Raw genomic sequence first — 21,044 nt, 5'->3', positions numbered from 1 at the left:
TTTGTTTATGAATATTGTCCAAATAATAATGATGTTCAATTCACTCTAGAGCAGAATTATACATGTGCAAATTATTTATAAACATTTACTCATTTACATAGGTGTATGTTCATCTAAACTGCTACTGTGTTTATTTATTCACTAAGTGTTAACTGATGATCAAAGTTGTTGTATAGGCTTTTGCTAACATACATGCATGATTCTCATCAATATTATGAACTTGGCTAGCAGGGCAATTAATCGATCCACAGACTCACAAATACAATGCACTACTCTCTTCTGATCTGTTCATATATATGTAGTCGGCCTAGCTAGACATTACGCAACATTAATATATAAATCACTATAAAGGTTTTGAAATGAATGGAAATATATCCTTTCAATGTCATATACTTTGTTTGTTCTAGTTATTGCTTGCTTGTCACCTTCTTAAAAGATGGGCATAGGGGAAGAATGTTTAGAGATGCTTGTATTTGGTAGTATTATTGGTATGATGTGATACCAATACCATGGTCCTCTTGCACAAAATCCACGAAAAGGGAACATGCATATCCAATCCAACGAGACATAATAAGACCAACTTGATTCTGTTATTATTTGGTTTCTTCTTCTTGGAATTAATCAAACTCATAATCAATTTTCTTTATCCCCCTCGTTGCATGGGACAGCTGCTTTGATATCTACTGTGCGTTACAACTACACATGCCTCTCTCTATATTTCAATTTTCAATGAGTGAAACCATCAATCCATGCATCAATTGAAAATTTGAAGCTAGCCCCACCTCCTCTCACAGTCTTACATATCTTTTTATTAATGTTCATATCTATAAAAGTCAAGTGTCATAGAATGAGATCTTGAATTTATGGGAAAAAGAAGAAAAAGACTCTGCAAACTGTTGTTATAGTTTTTCGTGTGTGTATCTATGTGTTATTGTTTAATGGGAATTAAAAGAACATTCAATTCAATTCAAATGCAGCCTTTAATTTCTTTAAATTAGAAGCAATTAATTAATTTTGAGTAGTTTCTAATTTAAAATTTGAATTAAATCATGATTTCCGTTAGTTATGGCAAGTTTTTTTTTTTTTTTTTTTTTTTTTTTTTTTTTTTTTCGTCGTCTATTATTTTTTTTTGTGTGATGTCTGACCTCGTCAGCATCTCGCATTGCAACCTTCCGGATACTTAGCGCCTTTTTTCCTATTCTACGTCCTTGTTGTGCATTCTCCTGTCGCCGGATGTTACTTTCTCTGTACTTGATGGTTATTCTTGGTGCTTAGTTGTAGACGATGATTGCTTGTTATGATTTATACACATTCACATTGGATGTTCGTTTTTGTATGATTTTGGATGTTCACTTTCTCAGTTTTCATGGATGTTTATTCTTCGATAATTCAACAAGACCCATACAGCAGCGCTTGGATGATGCGAGCGCGGGGGTTCGGGGCTGCAACTCATGTCGGCGACGCTGACAGTTGCAGGTCACGGATGTTCGCACGTGGGAGTGATGGAGGTTCTTCCGGTGAGGGTGTTGGCGCGAGAAGGCGGAGCACGACAGTTCTGGTCGGCAGGGAACGGAGCTACACGTCGCGCAGAAATAGAACGGTAGAACGCAGATTGCTGCGCACACAGCGGGACGGCGGAGAAATGGTGGTTTTCTGCGGAACAAACAATGGAATTTTTTGGAGGGTAGGTAATAGTGGGTGATGAAAGGTTAATGTGAAAGAATTTGGAGTAAATTTGGGGTAGATATTACAAAGGTAACTAGAAATTAGGGATAGATAATGATATTTAATTTACATTATTAATACATATTGGGCCAAATAAATAGTTCATTGTCTTTTTTAGCGAGACTCTTAAATTAATTATTTGAGACGAGACACAAAATTTATCTCTGGTATATATATACGATGAATGGATATTTTTTAATAATAATGAATGCTCGCTATAGCCAGGTTTTAAATAGTACTAGTTAGTATACTTATTACTATCTATATGTATATGTATGAGCACCAAATGCCTAAGCTACTTATTATATCACACAATATACCTGTTTGTTGTTGTGTAGAAGCATACCATTGATGACTTGGAATATTGAAAATGAAGTCCTTTCATGTGCGTGTATATGGACCAAGCCAATAAGTACACGTTCGTTTAAATGTGCTTAATATTGCGCGTTGTTGATATAATAGGTATAGTTGGAGTCAAATATTTGATTCTTATTAGTTTTAATTTCTAGCTAGTTTTTATATGAATGAATTGATGTAGTATTACTTATATATTAATTAAATTGTTTTTAATTAAAGGCTACTATAGGCTATTATATTTATTAATCATCATCAATATAATCGGTTTCGCATAATAGAAAAATGATTGGTGATCTAAAGGAGATCTAGATGCTAAAAGCATCAAATGAAACTATACGCACGTGGCTGTGGATGTGGCATGAACAGTGGAAACTCAGGTACAGTTGACTTCACGTGAAGTTGATATCTGAGAGTTGTTAGATGATTTGACTGATTTGACTAAATTTTCATTTAACAGTTTTTTTTCAGATATCAACCTCACATGAAGTCAACTTCACCTGAATTTTCACCGGCATGAATATATATTATCATATCCTTCTTTTGTTCAAGTGACTTGCCATAGGTAAAATAATAATAATAATAATAAAAAACAGAAAAAAATGTGTATATTAAATTATAATTTAAATGACATAATTTTACTTCTTCATTTAGAGATTTTAAATTTGAATTTCACTCCTAACTTTAAAAAATAAAAAATAAAGCAATAACTAACACACAATAATGAGACAAATTAGGAGTGCCCAGTGGCTGTGGGTCCATGACACAACGCAAACTGAGGATTGAGGAATGTATGTGTGGTTTTTCATTTTTATATTTTTATTTTTGGGTGAGGAGACTACATACAGTAGCAGGTACAAACTCCTTTTAGTTTGTTCTTCTGTTCTTGCTCATATATCTTTATCAATTTAGACATCCAAGCAGCACAATCTTCTTATCAAATTCGCCCCATCCAATCATCAAATTTGTCTACACGTATTTGTTTATTCCATCCTATAATTAAACTAAGCCTATTATTTCTTCTTTACAATATGCATAGTATGATCTAACTCAAATATAATTATTTGATCACAATTTTATATATGAACATAGAGTCTACATATATATATGGGAAACGAAATTGATTCAACGGAAAGCTATACTGCATCAAATGAAACAATAAATTCGTTTATTAATATCTCTCTCTCAAGATTCGTAGAGGTTTCTGATAATATATATATATTTGCAAAGGAACAGGTGTGACCGTGTGAGGACAGTAAATCAATGGGGATGGGGTCGGTTTCTGAAGATTCTGCATAATACAGTAGTGTTTCTATATATGTTTGGTTCTGGAATAAATGTCGAATAATTAAACTCACAAATTCAGAATGCACGAGATCATGTATTTGTGTTTGTTTGGACTTTGGAGATTTACCCAGTTTCGCCCCCCTAGAAATTTGGACCTGAATCATGAAGCTTTATAATTAATAATAAAAATAATAATAATGAGAAATGTTAGAGACCAGCAGAATTTGTGATGTATAGCCATCAATTAGCCATCATCAATATTTTTAATGGTGTGAGATGATATTTAATAGTGTAAAATTATTCAATTTACTTTTAATGATTAAGTGCGAGCCAAATTTCAATAAAAGTGATGGCCGTAGACTTTCTCTTATTTGAATATACAGATAGTAAGATTTGATTTTCTTGGACTGTTACTAACTCCATTACCATGGTTCCGCATTTTGTGCTACACTGCATACATCATAAATATATGGATCTCAAAAGTTTAAACTAATTTTAGGGTTCACCAAGGATTTGAATATACAGATAGTAAGATTTGATTTTCTTGGACTGTTACTAACTCCATTACCATGGTTCCGCATTTTGTGCTACACTGCATACATCATAAATATATGGATCTCAAAGTTTAAACTAATTTTAGGGTTCACCAAGGATTTGAATATACAGATAGTAAGATTTGATTTTCTTGGACTGTTACTAACTCCATTACCATGGTTCCGCATTTTGTGCTACACTGCATACATCATAAATATATGGATCTCAAAAGTTTAAACTAATTTGGAGTTCACCAAAGATCGAACTCGACATTTCGAATCTAGCATTCTAATACCATACATGATACCACTCATCCAAAAAGCTTCAACTGATGGAAAAGAGTAACATTAATGATTATATCTCTAATATTCACTAAACCTCCATTGTCCATATTGTATAGATATTCCATTGGCTCCTCATACTTTCCCTAAATATATACACACAAAATTTGAGTAATAGTCTTTGAGATATTCTAGCTATAATAATCTAATAATGGAGGCATACACATGCTGAGGAATAGATATATTAAGAATGCTTTCCCTCTTAATTATATTCATGTAGTATTCTACCACATAATCAGCAAATATTTGGCCAAAACACAATCCATAGACCATAGGGTCTTCAAATTAAAGCACTAAAAACGCGTATTGCGATAATGGAAACGTTGTAGTATTTTTGGAAGTGATAATCCAGCAGAGCTATGTACAGATGTCAATAATTAAATTAAAATTTGCAAGGCAAGACTAATTAAGCTTAAATTGAAGGAAATTAATTGTTAACTACAACTACTTATTATACACAAGAATAATAAAAATAATGCATGGCACTTAATTCGATCTCAATAGGCTTGCGGGGACGACGGGGAATCCATGGCATGGATGGATGCAATAAGGTGTGTCCGTTTCTCGTTGGACTTAAACTACTTTAACATCAAATTCAATTACAATTTCTTCTAATTGGTTTGTGAAAACAGTAATCCATTATTAAAAAAATCATTATACTCTTTTGTCGTTACATGCATGTTTATTATTTTAAATTAGCGTAACATTATTATTGTTTAACTGTGCTGTGCCTACTCCCAAAGACATATTCTAATTAGAAAATGCATGTCTACTGATGATGAGTAGTGAGCTGATGAAGAATGATCATTGGATACCAAAATAATAAGGATGTGGAAATAACACACATGATATAGATCGATTGGAATGGGAGGCTCTACAATCCAGATGCATCAAGCCAAAAGCAGTTGAGTTGTCTCATACTTTTATAACATAACACATTGTGTTCTCCTCCAATTATTATAAATTTAATTATTATATATATATCCCTATTGTTCCAATAATCAATAATCTTGCAATGTATAAGATGTAACTCCCCCGGGCCCTACTCATGCAGTTCCTGATTATTGTCAAATAGCTTGGTCCCACACACCTGCTGTAGTGGTTTATCATCTAATCATACTCTATATATATATTAATTTTAGTTTCAAAATTTAAGTGGTTTAATATATATTATTCCATCAAATTAATAAATAATACAATACTCCAGTTTCAATAACAACTTAAAGGACACTTGCAAATTTTTTGCCCCTAGCATTCCCCGTTTAAATTTATAGAATATATATACTTTATTATCTAGAATAAGCTAACCTTGGTTGACCAATTAATTATATTCTATATCGATCCAACTGAATTACTCACTACTTATTTCGTTTAATTTGATTGTTAGCTTTCACGCCTAAAATATGTTCCTAGCCAATTCCAGTAGCTTGTCAAGGTCCCAAAATTTGATGATGCAATCTTAATTACTTTGAAATTTTTTTACCAATTTGTGATTGAGTTAAAATTGCACTTGTCAAAGTCTTTTTCTACTGATAACAAACTGAGTAAATTGAGTATATATAGAGCGAGCTACTAGTCCATGGACCATCGCTTTAAATATATTTTGTATAGCACGATAAAAGTTTGGTAAGAACAACAATCATATCATAATTGACAGCTTCATCAAATGTGTGAACATGTATATATATATATATATATATATATATATATATATATATATATGTACAGTGGCAGTGCTAGCTAGCTGTATCTCTTTCTAAACCATTGATTAGATTAAATGGGGCCAGACTAATTACGTATGTAGATATCATATATATGGTCTCAAAAAACTAGCTGATGAGCTATATATAGATAACATAAATATTCTTCTTCATGTTTATATGAATGTGAATTATTCTTCAAAAAGGGGTATGAACAACATAGAATGGTCCTTGTGTTAGTTGGTTATTTAAAAATATTAGGCTTATTATGCTTGTTAGGACGGTAAATAAAGTCAACTAATCTATGTTAATTGTGCATATGGACCAAGTGGAATAAGAAGGATCCGATTGGAGATGAATGAGAAAATTTAAGGTCCTTTGAGATACAATGGTGCCGCCTATGGAATATATAGTATATGTATCAATCCTCACTCTTATTAATTATTGACCCTAATGGAAATGGAAATAGGCTTAGTTGAGATGGGAATGAAAAAGGTCAATGTTGTTGTGATGATGCCAAATTTCGATCACACATACATGAGACACGCAGGCAGTGCAGTATATATAGGGTTACTGGTGATAGACACCGAAAAAGTTATGCCGAGGAATCTGAATATACAAAAAATATCAAAGCTATATATGTAAACCTTAGTCACGTGACTGGAACTGGGCAGAGAACTAAAATAGACAATGCCATGATCTATAGATTTCCACTACAAAATGATTCCATTACCCAGAGAATTTTAATGCATAATAATTATTATTTGGTATAAACTATAATTAAAGTAGATATATATAGTATAGTTGAAGCTGGATTGGATCAATTAATAATTCTAGCTAGCGAGCCCAACAAATTAAAAGAAACATATATATTGGTCTTGGATTGGTGATGATATCGTCATGTAGTTATATATCTCATCATCAATAATGGAAGGGAGTGGACACTGCTATACTGTGTATGTGAGGTAAAATGTCTTCGTCACTCAAGCAATCCTCAGATCAGATCTATCCTTAAGTAAGTGGTTAGTTGGAAATATTCCTTTTTACAATAATTTATACATTATTCTTATTAGAAAATGTTAAAACTATTTTCTTATGAAAATCTTTACATTAAAAATATGCTTTGTTTATTTAGTTACACTTAAAAAAAAATATCTTTATAACATATATTAAAATTAAATCCTATAATTTATTATCTAATGATAAAAAAACATCTTCACATAAAAATAATTATAAAATTTTTATGATAATATCCACCTTTTTATTATTATTCACAAGCAAATTAAAATGATGGATTGATACTAAAATTAAAAAAAAAAGGGGGCAATAAATTATGTGCATACATATATCACAATCATCACAAGTAGCAGAGTTAAGACAGTGCTGTGCTACAAAGTAGGAGGGGCATCCCACCAGCAAGCTTAGGCTTTATGGAAGCTAATAAGTAACGTCTTCATCGTCATGACCAAACAATATATCATTCAATACATACCATCATATATATTCTCAGACATGCACGTTTCCTTGCAAACCTAACGTAAATTGTATGCGTGTACATCTACCTACATATCAACAAATTAGTGTCTTGTTACGTTCTATGTGGAGGATAGCTACTTCTTGACTTGTTATACCTGTCTTCTTAATGACATATACTTCTTTTATATTTATAACCTTAGATTCTCTTTCTCTTTCGTTAGCTGCACTTGCACTTCCCTTCTGTACCTGAAGATGCTAGCAAACTAACTGTACTATACTACAAGTTAAAAAAAAATGACTTTTCAACATATATATGACTCACACCATAATAACTTGTCATAAAATGATTACATTATTTTTTTCATTTTTCAATATTTTTTTTTTTTTTTTATAATAGACTTGTTGACTTTAATTTAAATGAAAATGTGAAGATATACATACATATTAGTTCTTAGTTCTTAATTTGAGTGGTGTTAGCATTAGACTTATGAGAGTGTAGCTAGAACATGGATGGGTATAGCATTAGCAGTTCATTGGACGGTGCCTGATGAAAGGTATCCCACACTAATATTTTTGTGGGGTCCCCTACTCTCTCTCACACACACACACTGACAGGGGTATCACGGACGGTCCTATCACCTTACTTGCTTTGGGAAACGAGAACCCTCCCTACACACCCTCATTATTATATTATATCTACAAATAAACATCAATTATTTCACTAATACTATACACCTACGAAAAAGGTTTTCAAATACACATATATATACATACATTATGTTACAAACCTTCCTATTTGCTACATTATCATACAACACAAATAGAGATATGGCCTAGGCATACCTTAATATTTGAAATGGATAACACGTACAATTATAACATAAAAAATCTGAGTAGATTTAATCTCAAAATCCAAATAAAATAAGATTTTTATATTTAATTTTACAGATACAGAAATGATTAAAGAAGGACGGTGCTATGCGTGAAACGTTTACTATCCTATATATACAAGAAAAAATTTCCGTTACAAAGACGAGAGAAATAACGTTGCATTGAAAATCTGATATATCTCTGACCCTGGATCGTCATCTGAGGGTGCCTCTCTCTTTCTCTGTTGACTGATTTAATCTAATCTCTAAGCTAGCATGACAATAAGAAAGGTAGTGTTGGTCGCCGTAATTATGGGTTAATGATTCCAGAGGGCAGAGCTGATAAAGTGTGAAATAAAAGGCAAGAGACTTTTTTCTTGCGAAGAGGCACGCAACAATATTTTGAACCTTGATTTCCTACATACACAACACAAGGAGTCAAACACACATCTACCAGCTAGTCTACTACTATGATTCACCTCTCGAGATATTCATCCGCAGCAACATCATTTTAATTTATTCACCTTTAAGAAAAGGTTTAGTACTTTAAAAGCCTTTTATTAATATTAAAAGATATATACATATATAGAGTATACAACAATTCCCCAACATATTCAAATATTATTATTCATTATTGTTTAGTAGGCGAAAAGGCAGCCCCTCTCAAGTCTCAAACACAAAGACACATTACTATTTCACATTAATTGTGTGTGAGAAAGAGAGAGAAATAGTGAAATACCATACTATAGCTAGTTTTATACTCGACTTCATTTCTTTATGTGCCTTGTTTGTTGTTTGACACCTTAATTATTTATATACACATAGACATAGACATACATGAGAAAGTATGAATTGCGAGTACAGGGGTGGGCCAGGAAGATATATGGGTGTCAGCGTCTTTGAGGATATATAGCAGTGATGAGAAAGAGAGAAGCATCCAAAATTAAAATCGATTCCGATCCCTGAAGCTGAAATGATGAACCCTAACCCTAATAATAAAGGGAGTGAAGAAGGAGGAGTAATCCAGAAGAAAAAGAGAAACCATCCAGGAACACCAGACCCGGAAGCGGAGGTAATAGCGCTGTCGCCCAAGACGCTAATGGCCACAAACAGGTTCATATGCGAGATATGCAGCAAAGGGTTCCAGAGGGACCAGAACCTTCAGCTGCACAGGAGGGGACACAACCTGCCATGGAAGCTGAGGCAGAGATCCAACAAGGAGCCCGTGAGGAAGAAGGTGTACATCTGCCCGGAGAAGAGCTGCGTCCACCACGACGCCTCCAGGGCCCTGGGTGACCTCACCGGCATCAAGAAGCACTTCAGCAGGAAGCACGGCGAGAAGAAGTGGAAGTGCCACAAGTGCTCCAAGAAGTACGCCGTCCAATCCGATTGGAAGGCTCACAGCAAGACCTGCGGCACTCGCGAGTACAAATGTGATTGCGGCACCCTCTTCTCCAGGAAGGATAGCTTCATCACCCACAGAGCTTTCTGCGATGCTTTGGCTCTCGAGACCTCCTCCCTTCTCCTTCCCCCTCCACTACAAATCTCAATTTCCACACCCAACAACCACCTCCTCCTCCTTCTCATGCCCTCATTCCTCCTCTTCATTTCAATCACTCCCCTAACTTATCCCTATGGCTCAACCATCATCAACAACACGCCACTTCCTCTCATGATAATAGTAATCTTGTCGGACTCTATCATCACAATGCGTCTTCTTCCTTGCCTTTACCTGACATTGTGCAAATGAATAACTTCACCCACAATAGTAATAGTGCAAACCACCTTTCACTCTCTTCCTCCTCACTACCTGCTATTGGAAAATCATCAGATAACTTGGCTTCTATTTATACTTCTGACGGTCAAAGCACCACCACCGATAACAATAACAACCAATTATCTCCCATGTCAGCAACCGCACTTCTTCAGAAAGCAGCTCAGATGGGTTCCACAAGATCAACCACCACTCCTTCCATTTTCAGTGCTACTTTTGGGGTAATGACCTCCTCATCATCTAATAATTCAAACCATAATGCTCATGCTGGGGATTTTGCTTCAACTAGTAGCTTCAGCTCATTCACGCATTCTTCCAACACTTATGATCACCTAGTTATGCAAACTGCAGCTCAAAATAGTACCACGGATCCTGCGGGGAACTTGAAGCTCCCTCATCATGCCGGTTCAAACTCAGCGTCGATGGAACATAACTTGACGAGAGATTTTCTCGGGTCAGCGGTGCTGGTGAAGGACCCGCTGGCCTTCATCAGTTCCTACCACAAGAGCTTGCAAAGTTTGCTTCTTCCATGGGGCTCACCCAATTCACTACCAATTAGTGAATTGTTTTTTATTTTGCGGCAACTATCATCAATTTCATGTTATATCATGGTTAGAAATGTTCTTCTGATCTTCAACATGTAGAATATGTGGACATAAGAGTAAGGTGAATATAAGTAAGATACAAAGTTTTAGTCCTACAGTTCTATATCTTTATTTTAAAATGGTCACCAAATAGGACTTACGAGCTTTGTAACATTTTCTCTACTAGTTTATTTATATATATTATTCCACTCTCATGTCTATATTCTGTTAATGTTCAAATAGCAAAGCCATGATAACTTACATATCTTCCTTTTAGAGTAGAATTATTTAGAAATTGAGCTAGCTGAGGTTCATGAAGCATAATATAATGATGGGTAGGAAGAGAAGACCAAATATAGACTCCTCACAGTGTAACCTATTAATTGTAGTAGGGAGTAGGGAGTAGGGACCACTACTATATGCATGTCTCTCTAACGAGATGACTAAATTAAAGGGAATAGGGAACACCCCTCAAATCATGCATATGCTTTTTATTTTTTATTTTTCCAAATTCTTGTTTTATCTTCTATCTAAACTTGTTGGGAGAAGTAGTGGAGGGAAACAATATTTTTTTAAAATGAAAAGAAATTGATTTTATAAGCACATTGAGATAGTATATTATTCTATTTCTGGTTAATTTTTATGTGAAACGCCAAAAACACATGTTACGTACTACATACTATTCTCGTGTTGACCGTCAAAATTCAAATCCTTTTCTACTGGCATGGCGGGGTTAATCGGAAGAAAGAAGAAAAGAAATAGTATATTATTACAGTACGTAGCTGGTTGAAACCTTATCACAATCTGATTCCTTTGGATATGTCTTGCCAACTTTTCTGTTAATAATTCAGTGGTGTTTTCAGGTGATGTGGTCTTTTCATCACCAATTCTGGTAGATGAAAAATTATTCCACCATACGACAAATTATAGATATACAAATTTTTTAGATATTCCCCGAGTAAAGTACTTTAGTATATAGATCACCTTTGTCCTATTACACAAGCAGCAGGTTAAGGGTATTGTAAAAAGTATTATTTTTTTCTTTTTTTCATCCATTAAATATTCTTAAAAACATATATACTTGTTCAAAAATTTTAAACTTAACAAGTATTGGAAATTTGGAATATATATATATATATATATATATATATATATATATATATATATATATATATATATTATAAAAGTTGATAAATATTAAGATTTAGAAACTTTTGAATGTATACTTATTGTTTTTCTGGGGTAAGATATAACTCGTCCTATTCAAGAATTGAGCTTGTTTTTGCTTGAGATGGAAAAAGTTGGCAAAAATATCTATAAAAGTACTCTGATGCTCAAATTAATAAGAAGAGAAGATGAATATGATGTTACTTAAAGTAAGTAACATATTTTTTTACAGAGTTTGAAATTTATAGAATGTTACTTTTTTAGAAAAATTAAAATATTTACTTATTTTTTGATATCTTAATTTATTTTTGAGCAGATTATTATCAACAAGATTTTTTCTAACTAAAAATAAATCACGTTTATTATTGTGTTTAAATTTCGATTTATAGACATAATTAGACTGAATTATAACTAGCAGATCACTTATTATTATTCATTATGCATTTAAATTAAGCATTATTTGTGGTAGATAGGAAGTGAAGAAAGACACAGAAGAGTATGTACTTGTTAAGTTACTAGCTTGGGAGAATCTACAATGTAGGTGCCAGACTGGCTTTTAAATGGTACATACACCCTGATTCTCTCGTAACGATGGCAAGGCCAAGGACACGATTGAAACAGTGAAAGTAATCCCTTTAATTTGATTTTGATATTGATTTGTCAAGTGTCATCAACTACACCGTGCTAGTAGTAGTTGAAGCTAATAATAAGCTAACTGAAAATCATATTTTAATTATTCCTAGTATAATTACCACTAGACCTTGTAAGTTGAAAATCAAGGTCAGCTGAATTCGTGGTCAAAGCGATTGAATTTGACGCTACTGCTTCTTTGCTTTGACAGTTCGTGGTTACTATCGTCTAATGCTTGTAGCTCTCTGCATACACAGTAACTATAAAGTGTGTGTCTGAGTCTTTCCAATTTGGATTGAATAGTCCCGAAAACGATGCAAATACCAGTAAATCATTACTGATTGATGTTATGCATGTCTATCTACACTAGACACTGACCACCATAACTACTAGCTGTTTAGATTATCATAACCAAATAATAAGAAATAAAACTCTTCTATTTTTGTAACAACAATAATAGTAATAATAGTTTGAACAGAAGAATGGTAAACTAAAACTCGATAAAATAAGCAGTCATGGGGATGTAGCTCAGATGGTAGAGCGCTCGCTTAGCATGCGAGAGGTACGGGGATCGATACCCCGCATCTCCAATTTTATTCATGTTTTCTATACTGATGATGCGACTTCTTCATTTTGAGTCAAAAACAAAATTCATACAATCAACACTTGAAAGTGCATAAACAATATTAGTTCAAGATTGTTATTAACGTTATATATCTTCTCAACAAATTGCCTTGATCGATTTATTGAATTATTAATTTTTCATTTTTGAGCAGAATGTTACAAGTCAGACTTGTAGTCTTTGTTTCAAATGCAATTATCATTACTCTTGTATTGTCAATAATATCATTAATCGAAATTTCATTTTGTAAGTCATTGATTTACTTATTGCTTTCCAGCACCAATCACTTTGCCAAATTCACTATACTAAATCCAAATGAACAAAACAAGGGGAAAAAAAAAAGAATACAGTAGTAACTATTTACAAAACAAAAGTATAAACAAAGAATAACAATTTCACTAAATCAAAACTTAAACATTTAACTAGTGATGGCAAAGTCACAATAACATACCATATCACCTTAGCTGAAATTCTTGATGTGAATTACCAACTACGTGTTCAGCTGAGGTTCTGCGAAGCTATTTGAATGAGTTACAGCAGTAATAGCAGATTTTGACTTGTCTCGTGAAGATCCCAAAGCATCTAGGAAGAACTTCTTGTTAGGGATAATACCATCTCTATCCATATGCCTTAGCAATTTATCCACAAGCTCCTTCAAGTTGGCTTTAGTGTAAACCCTAAGAAGCTTATATGTTGAAGCATCAGGAAATACTTGAAAAGTAATTGCCCTCTCCAACAGAGAATCTGCTTCCAATGGTAAACCATTTATGCGGTAAACATCAAGCATAACACTTAGGGTTGATGCTTTTATTTGAGACTTTGACTCAATTAGCCCTTCAAATAAATCTCTAGCTTTGGAAATGCAATCACAGTATCCATATATGTAGATGAGACTTTTGTAAGTGATAAAGCTTGGTTTATAAACCATGTCAGTCATTTTTCTGAAAACATTTTCTGCTTTCTCCTTCAATCGTGCCTTGCCATAGTTCAGAATCATGGAATTAAACGTAGGCAGTGTTGGTTTCTCCTTGGACCTCAACAAACTCTTGAATACTTGTTCCATCTTATCGAATTCCTGCTTCTTCCCGTATGCATTGATGAGCAAATTAAAGATAGTCAAGTCAGAGCTTACGCTTATGGCTTTTCAATCGAGCAAGTACTGATTCCATTTCGCGGATCATTCCATTCTTTTGAAAAGCATCCATGACACCAATAGACGTGTAATGATACTCTCATCAAGATCCTCGAACAAAGAATTCACCTGATCGCGATAAGAGCATTATACACACAAGTAGGCATAAAGCATTTATCACCAGCCCTATGTTTGACGGTCTTGCGTGAGTCTTGCGTTCATGAGCCAATAAAATTATCCACTTGTTGAAGGACTACCTATTATACAATCTGCTGGAAATTAATCATATTTCATAGAGAAATTAATAGATACATGTAACGTATGTGTATAACTGTATATAGTATGGAAGAGTGACATAGATTGAACTAAGAGAGGTAAATAACAGAGAGAGAGATGAATGAGCGCATCAGTGCAGAGCAGCACTAGTACATGTATCTTTCTCCATATTGCAAATCTTTCAAAACAACGAATCAAGCATTGCCAAAACGAGAAAATGTGAATTCAATCATGACACTCCAAATGAACGATTGAATCTGAACATTAATAACTAATAAGCATTTAACTGAAATAAGCATTTTGCGGTTAATCTTGAAACAAAAAACACAACAAAATGAAGTCAATTAAAAAAAAAAAAAAAGAAACACGAAGTTGAACGTGTATTTCATAGATTCATGATGATGAACACAAACTGAGGCTGCAAGCAATGAACCAATTATCTAATTCTAATCAATAATAACTAATTACATCAAGTTAAGCAAATTATCTAAACCTACATCAAAATTTAAAATTGAAAAAACTCAGTATAATAAGTTTATAGAATAAAAACTGAAAAAAAAAAAAAAACTCAACTCAGTGAAGAGTGAAGTCAGTGAACTCACCCACACTGCAGAAGCAGAAGCAAGAAGACGGTGACGGAGGAACGAGGATGTATCATGAGCAGAGGAAGAAGACGCATAGAGGAAGTAGAGGCAAACTAAGACAAGCGGTGCGGGGACGAGGCATAGGAGCCAACGGTGACGGCAAGCAGGCGAGAGAGATAGAGAGAGAGCTTCGAAGAGGAGCAAAGCAGAGATTGCAGAGGAGGCAAGGCGAGGCACGAGACGGAGCCAAGCGGCGGGGACCACAGAGACGGAGGAGGCAGACGCGACTACGCGAGCCGTGGCGCGGGGAAGAGGCAGTTAATCCGGCGGGAGAGTGGCGAACGATGACCTCCGTGGTTGGCTAGCGTGGTGAGCCGTGAGCGTGCAGTGAGTGAGGTAGAGAGTGAGTGGCTGAGCTAAGGAGAAAGACAGAGGTTGGGGTTGGGGCTTAGTCACCAGAGGAGACAGTTCATAGCCCATACTTTGACCAAGACAATGCAAAATGTCTTTTATCTTCTTTTATTTTTTAAAAAAATTAAATTATTTTCTTATATTTTTAAATTTTCTTCACTCTTCGATCTCCCCAAAGCAAATAGTGTTTGTTGTTTTTCAGACAAATAACGGGAATTTCAATTCCTAATGAACAAGATCGTTGGGTCAGGGTGGCACACAGCAACTCCATTCATATTACTCATCAGGTAACTCCATCGGAACTCGAAACTGATGAGCTTATAGTTCCCCTTCGACGAGAGACCTTGTTAGCTACCAGCCTCAAGGAGAAGCGTTTTATGCATCCTTTCAGAGACATTCACTTTAGAGGATTAGCATCTTTCTTGCAAACCAATGTCATTACATGTCTATTCCTATATGTACCATGAACAAGTACGTATCGATTCAGTGTATGAAGCCAAAGTAAGTACAAATAAACACTTCTCATGTAACATGGCAAAAACAAACACAACTAAAGTATAATGTGCTCAAATTTCTATACAATATGTACTCTATATACTACATTAGACATAAACACCTTGCTGGTGCATCCTTCAAGAGAATTACCCGAGTGGGAGCACATTTAGCTGGTTCACATGCATAAGAGGGGAATCTCTCAAATTACTTTCAGGAGCCTCAGATTGATGATGACCTGCTGAAGATGATTCATCAGGTGCCACTGCCTCCTCTTGATTCAACTGACCAAGACTTATTCTCCTCCAATTTGATATCTCAGCAAGAACAGAAGCTACAAACATCACAGCCCCAAAGCCAGTAAATGTGGCAAGCAAAATAGCTAGAACAGCTTGCATATGAACCTGCCATCCCAAATAAATGTATCAAATTACTTGGAAACAAAAAACAGAAGTATCGAATTACCTTATATTAGAAGAAGATTGCATCATGCAATTTCTGGTTTTTTAAAAACAATGCCTCTATATATTTCTTTTACTGTAAACATGTTTGTAAAATGGATTTCTTACCAATGAATAGAAAAGGTGTCCACTGACAACCACCAGAACAAACTGCACAGTTGCATAAACCCAAACATGATTTCTCCTCACTAACAACAAATTTTGGAGGAATCAGTGTAGTGGTAACAAAGGCAAAAATTCAGGTGAAGAAGTGTTACCTAAAGGTACAATAAGCCCTACCCATTGTTGTAGATGTCATGCTACCAAGAAGACCAAGTATACAAGAAAATGGAAGAGACATGGCAACAGCACCAGAGCCCATACTTGAAACCTGTCACCAATCAATAACATTAGGATTCATGTGTGGCTCATAGGGAACCATCATCCAAGACCAAGAATAGTTAGTAGTTACACTCACAAGAAGCTGCTCAAGAAAACAAAAGTAAGCCAGCATGTTGACAACTACAAGAATGGGAGCATCCTGCCAAACCCTGAAAATTCTTTGCATTAACTCTGTTGTCACATGTTGGAAAAAATAAAGAGAAGCAAAGCAATAATTTACCCTTGCCTTGTTTGAGAAATCTCAGCATGCTGCCCTCTAGGTGCAGTTTGAAGCCGCAAGAGAGTCACAGGTAAGTTCTTAACTTCTTGCTTGCAAACATCACATGTTCTGTTTCCTTTAATGCTAAACCATTTAACTGCACATTGTTGGTGAGCCAGTGAAAGTTCACCTTTGCAACTACACTCCAATTTAAGAGTATCATCAGCACCTTCCCCCAATTCAACCATACAAATTCTACAAACAGCTTCTTCTTCGGGAATATCTTCACCACCATCCTCATTCTCAACTGAATAGGAACCCTCACATTAACAAGTTGGTTAGTAGAATTCAATAAACATGGAGCAGTTCCTGATTGTTTGGTCATGAATAATAAGAGATTGTATATAGTGTGTACAGAAGGTGAATTTCATTTTCGAAAAGGTTTATTATAATACAAACATGTGAGGAAAGTGTTGGTATGTTACCACTATCACCAGATGGAGATGTCGCTGATGTTGGTGTGGTTGGAATTATACGAAACATTCCACCTACACTTGTGCTCCCTGCCTTGTTAAGTATTGGAACTGAACGAGAACGATGCATTGGTAATTGGATCCCTTTATCCTGCAAAATAAGGATCAGATAAGAATCCAATGGTGGAGAAGTGTGCAAGCACATGTAGCACAAGTCTACTGCAAAAGCTGCAAAGGTAGTTACAATTGAAGCTAGATAAGCAGCATTTCCTCCATGTGTGGACCCTGGATTAGAGTGAGCAATCGGTGTTACAGGCAAGGATGCCGTGTTCTTCCCTCTAGGGGTGATCAACTTTGTAAGTGAAAATGTCCTCGGAAGAAGAGGCTTCTTTGGTGCCACCTTTGGTGAACCTTCGAGTGCAAGAAAAGCAGCATTTTCGATCTGCTGTGAGCTTGTGCTCCTGATTTTTAAAGTGAGTTTGGGAAATAAAGTTTTCATAGTTGATCTATTCCTTGATGCTGAAGGGCTTGGACATGGTGAAAAGGCCACTTTTCTTGGAGGAGGAGTTAGAGGCATGTTTATCCTCACAAAATCTTCATCCACAGTGCTTGTTGTTGGAATCTCCAAGATGAGGCTTTTCCTAGTCCCATGTCGTCTACTTGAGAGTTCCTCAGTTATTTCAAATGATTCTGGACCCTAGAAGCAAAAGGAAAACTTACTAAGGAACATGTAAGACTGCGAAAACCTATTATTCGCCAAAATGGAGGAGGTTATGATCAATGAAATGGCAGATGAATCAAACAACAATCATAAGAAAGCCAAGAAGGAGTACCTTTTCGATTGTGTCGTCATCAGCTCTGTTATCCTCTCTGTCTTCAGGAGCTTCAGTCTCCATAATGCAATAATTTAATACAACAAAAGCAGCACATACAACTAGTGCTTATTATGGTCCTGACGGGAATAATAACAATAAGACCTTCTTGTTCCTTTGATCATGAGAGATAGAAGGAAGAATCACAAACTGGATATAGTAAAGCGTGGAGAAGAGTGGCACCATGGAGATGCTATGACCTTCAACTACACATCTTTCATATTATTATTTTTTCCTTCTTAATTTAAAATATATATCATATCATATACTTGGTATATGGTATTCAGCGGCTTCAACATCACTCTTATGTATTACCTTTTCTTTTTAATTATTGTTTTCGGTTGGAACCTGGAACCTAAATTAAGAAACAGAGAATAAGAGAATGCACTACCTGCCGTATACTTAGTCAACTTTCAAATATTTGTATATTAGCGGCGGGTATCACTGTATTCTACCTCACAATGCAAGGTTTTTAAAATATATTATCAATAATTATTTCCACCACAGCAATTAACATGATTCGGAATGATCAATGGATTATTTAATAAGGGTGATTTGCTAATTATTGTTTCCATCTCAATTTTCTATTAATCCTCCTATATATTGTTTGCTAGTTGACTAATTGTTTTTCAATAAGGACGTGTTAACCTCTCTTTCTCTAGATCTACATCTAATGTAGTTATTTAAAAGGGAGGCATTGGTACGAAATTTGTACTCCATAGATAATTATATATAACATTTTTTATTACGATATTTTTATAATTCAATTAATTAAGGGGTGAAATTTTAAGGGTCATAATCTTGTTTTAGCCTATTAGGTGGAAGACGTGATCTAGGTGATATCTATCCAAGTGGGGACATTTTCGTGCAAATTGTGTGTGTGGACTAACCACAATTACAACTTACAAGACCATAGTCATTTAATTTTGACTATTATTTGAGTGGCATGAGTTATCACAAATTCAGATCTTTCAAAACTTCTTCATGAAACATGCCACTAAATCCATATTCATGTTTGCACATTATTTTTATATATTTTAGTAGTATTATTATTTCCTTTCAAACATACATAAACTATGTTATATCTTAGCTTCCTCTCTCTTCCAAACAGATAGAAAGGTGTATATTATAATCATAGTCATAACTCATAACAATATAAACATTTTAGTGTGCAAACATCATCATCCTATTGCTCTAGGCCTCTACTCATGGCCCCCTAATCATTAGAAAATGTTATATCAACGTTGACTTAGTTGTATATACCTGATCTCCGAAGAACGTTTTAGCAATTTGCTTTACAGTAAACCTAACATAGGAAAAAACTCGAGAAATGAATATAATAATAACTACAACTCATATATATATATATATATATATATATATATATATATATATATATATATATATCTGACAAGTCACAACAAAACGAACCGCATCAGCATGTTTATTTGTTCACAATTATATACTCTATACGTTGTATAGAGAAAAACTTTAAATTTCAAATAAAACTATAATATAAGTGTATACTTACGTGGATATATATGCTGGAACCAGGTACTAGACAAATATTCAAATGATGAAAATAAATTCTTTTGTGAGGAGAAAATTTTAAAAAATATTATCAAAATACGTTTACCTTTTTCTTAAAATTCAATGCTATTATCTTCTCATATCATACTTAAATAATTTATATTTGTTGAGATTTATAATATGTCTAATTTCGTAATCAAACAATTTTCAGTTGAATTAATAATAATTCCATACGCCACAGCTTCGATATGTCAAAATGTCAATGATTCGTTGGTAGCTTATGTTATGCTTATTGGATTATGCATCTTGTGCAGAGATGTTCCTATTTTGGAGGGTCAACGAGATGGTACTAACAACTTAGGAAACAATTAACCCCCGACCAAAAGAAAAGGACAGAAAACAATAACCCATGATAAAATCCAATTTGCATTTGATCTTGCCACTTGATCTCGTTTGAGATGATGAATTTGTCTTCATGCTGACCGAAATCCTTTTAGCTTATTTTTCTTTATATTAATTTCGATACATACGAATGTAAAGATATTGAATAAAATTTTACATCTAAGTTATTATAACTCTAAGTCCAATTAAACTAAATATTTTAAATATATATGCATACGTTTTAATGTTATTGTTTTTTTTTCTTTATCTTCTTTTTTAAATTTACACATACAGATTCTTCTTCTCTTCTTCTAATTTATTTTTCTCTATATTAATTTCAATAGATACGAATGTAAAATATTGAATAAAGCTCTACATCTTGCCGTCGCTTCATCTTTTTCTTTGATGCTACGTTGTCGTCTTTTTCTTTTTTTTTCGTTATTATCATTACTAACAACACTAACATTTTGCTAACATTTTTATTGGTTCTGATTTTCTTTGGTGTCATCATTAAATAATTTTGATTCATTTTTTAGTTTATTTAAGGTTCATTTAGATCCAGAAATAAATTCGATGTGTTTTTGTTGATGATTAAATCTTTTTTACTACTTGTTCAAATTTGAACTTATTTCGATTTATTTGTCAATTAGTTGAGGTTCACTTGATACTATTGATAAGTATTGACCAAATTTTTTATTCCTTAAGTAATTTCGGTTCTTTTTTAGTTTAATTGAGGTTCATTTGGATCAAAAAATGAATTTGATGTGTTTTTGTTGATGATTGAGTTTT

At 34.2% G+C, this 21,044-nt stretch overlaps 2 protein-coding genes and 1 non-coding gene across 15 annotated transcripts; 2 read left to right on the top strand and 1 right to left on the bottom strand.

Annotated features, from left to right (window-relative positions):
- The first annotated feature begins 9,259 nt into the window (after nt 1–9,259).
- On the top strand, nt 9,260–10,036 carry LOC112760979 (protein indeterminate-domain 7-like). The gene has a single exon (XM_029293956.2). The coding sequence runs from the start codon at nt 9,260–9,262 to the stop codon at nt 10,034–10,036; it is 777 nt and encodes a 258-aa protein (XP_029149789.1).
- A 2,922-nt stretch (nt 10,037–12,958) lies between these two features.
- TRNAA-AGC (transfer RNA alanine (anticodon AGC)) lies at nt 12,959–13,031 on the top strand. Its single transcript has one exon. It is a non-coding gene; the product is annotated as a tRNA-Ala (tRNA).
- A 290-nt stretch (nt 13,032–13,321) lies between these two features.
- Nucleotides 13,322–18,790, bottom strand: LOC112760933 (uncharacterized). 13 transcript variants are annotated; one of them, XM_072207653.1, is made up of 10 exons: nt 18,306–18,774; nt 17,717–18,169; nt 17,485–17,623; nt 17,021–17,306; nt 16,877–16,949; nt 16,699–16,789; nt 16,528–16,607; nt 16,112–16,362; nt 15,074–15,918; nt 13,322–14,464 (listed from the first exon to the last, which is right to left on the bottom strand). In XM_072207653.1, the coding sequence occupies exons 1-9, from the start codon at nt 18,366–18,368 to the stop codon at nt 15,864–15,866; spliced, it is 1,491 nt and encodes a 496-aa protein (XP_072063754.1). In that variant the 5' UTR covers nt 18,369–18,774; the 3' UTR covers nt 13,322–14,464; nt 15,074–15,863. The 13 variants fall into 13 exon arrangements, with proteins under 13 accessions (XP_072063754.1, XP_072063745.1, XP_072063764.1 ...); XM_072207644.1 differs by having other exon boundaries at nt 13,322–14,452; XM_072207663.1 differs by having other exon boundaries at nt 13,322–14,452; nt 17,027–17,306; nt 18,306–18,748.
- Nucleotides 18,791–21,044: the final 2,254 nt, after the last annotated feature.

The sequence above is a fragment of the Arachis hypogaea genome, chromosome 2 (assembly GCF_003086295.3).
Source record: "Arachis hypogaea cultivar Tifrunner chromosome 2, arahy.Tifrunner.gnm2.J5K5, whole genome shotgun sequence".
Lineage (NCBI taxonomy): Eukaryota > Viridiplantae > Streptophyta > Magnoliopsida > Fabales > Fabaceae > Arachis > Arachis hypogaea.
The sequence above is the reverse complement of the archived record's forward strand: the minus strand, read 5'-3'. Positions and strand labels throughout refer to the sequence as shown.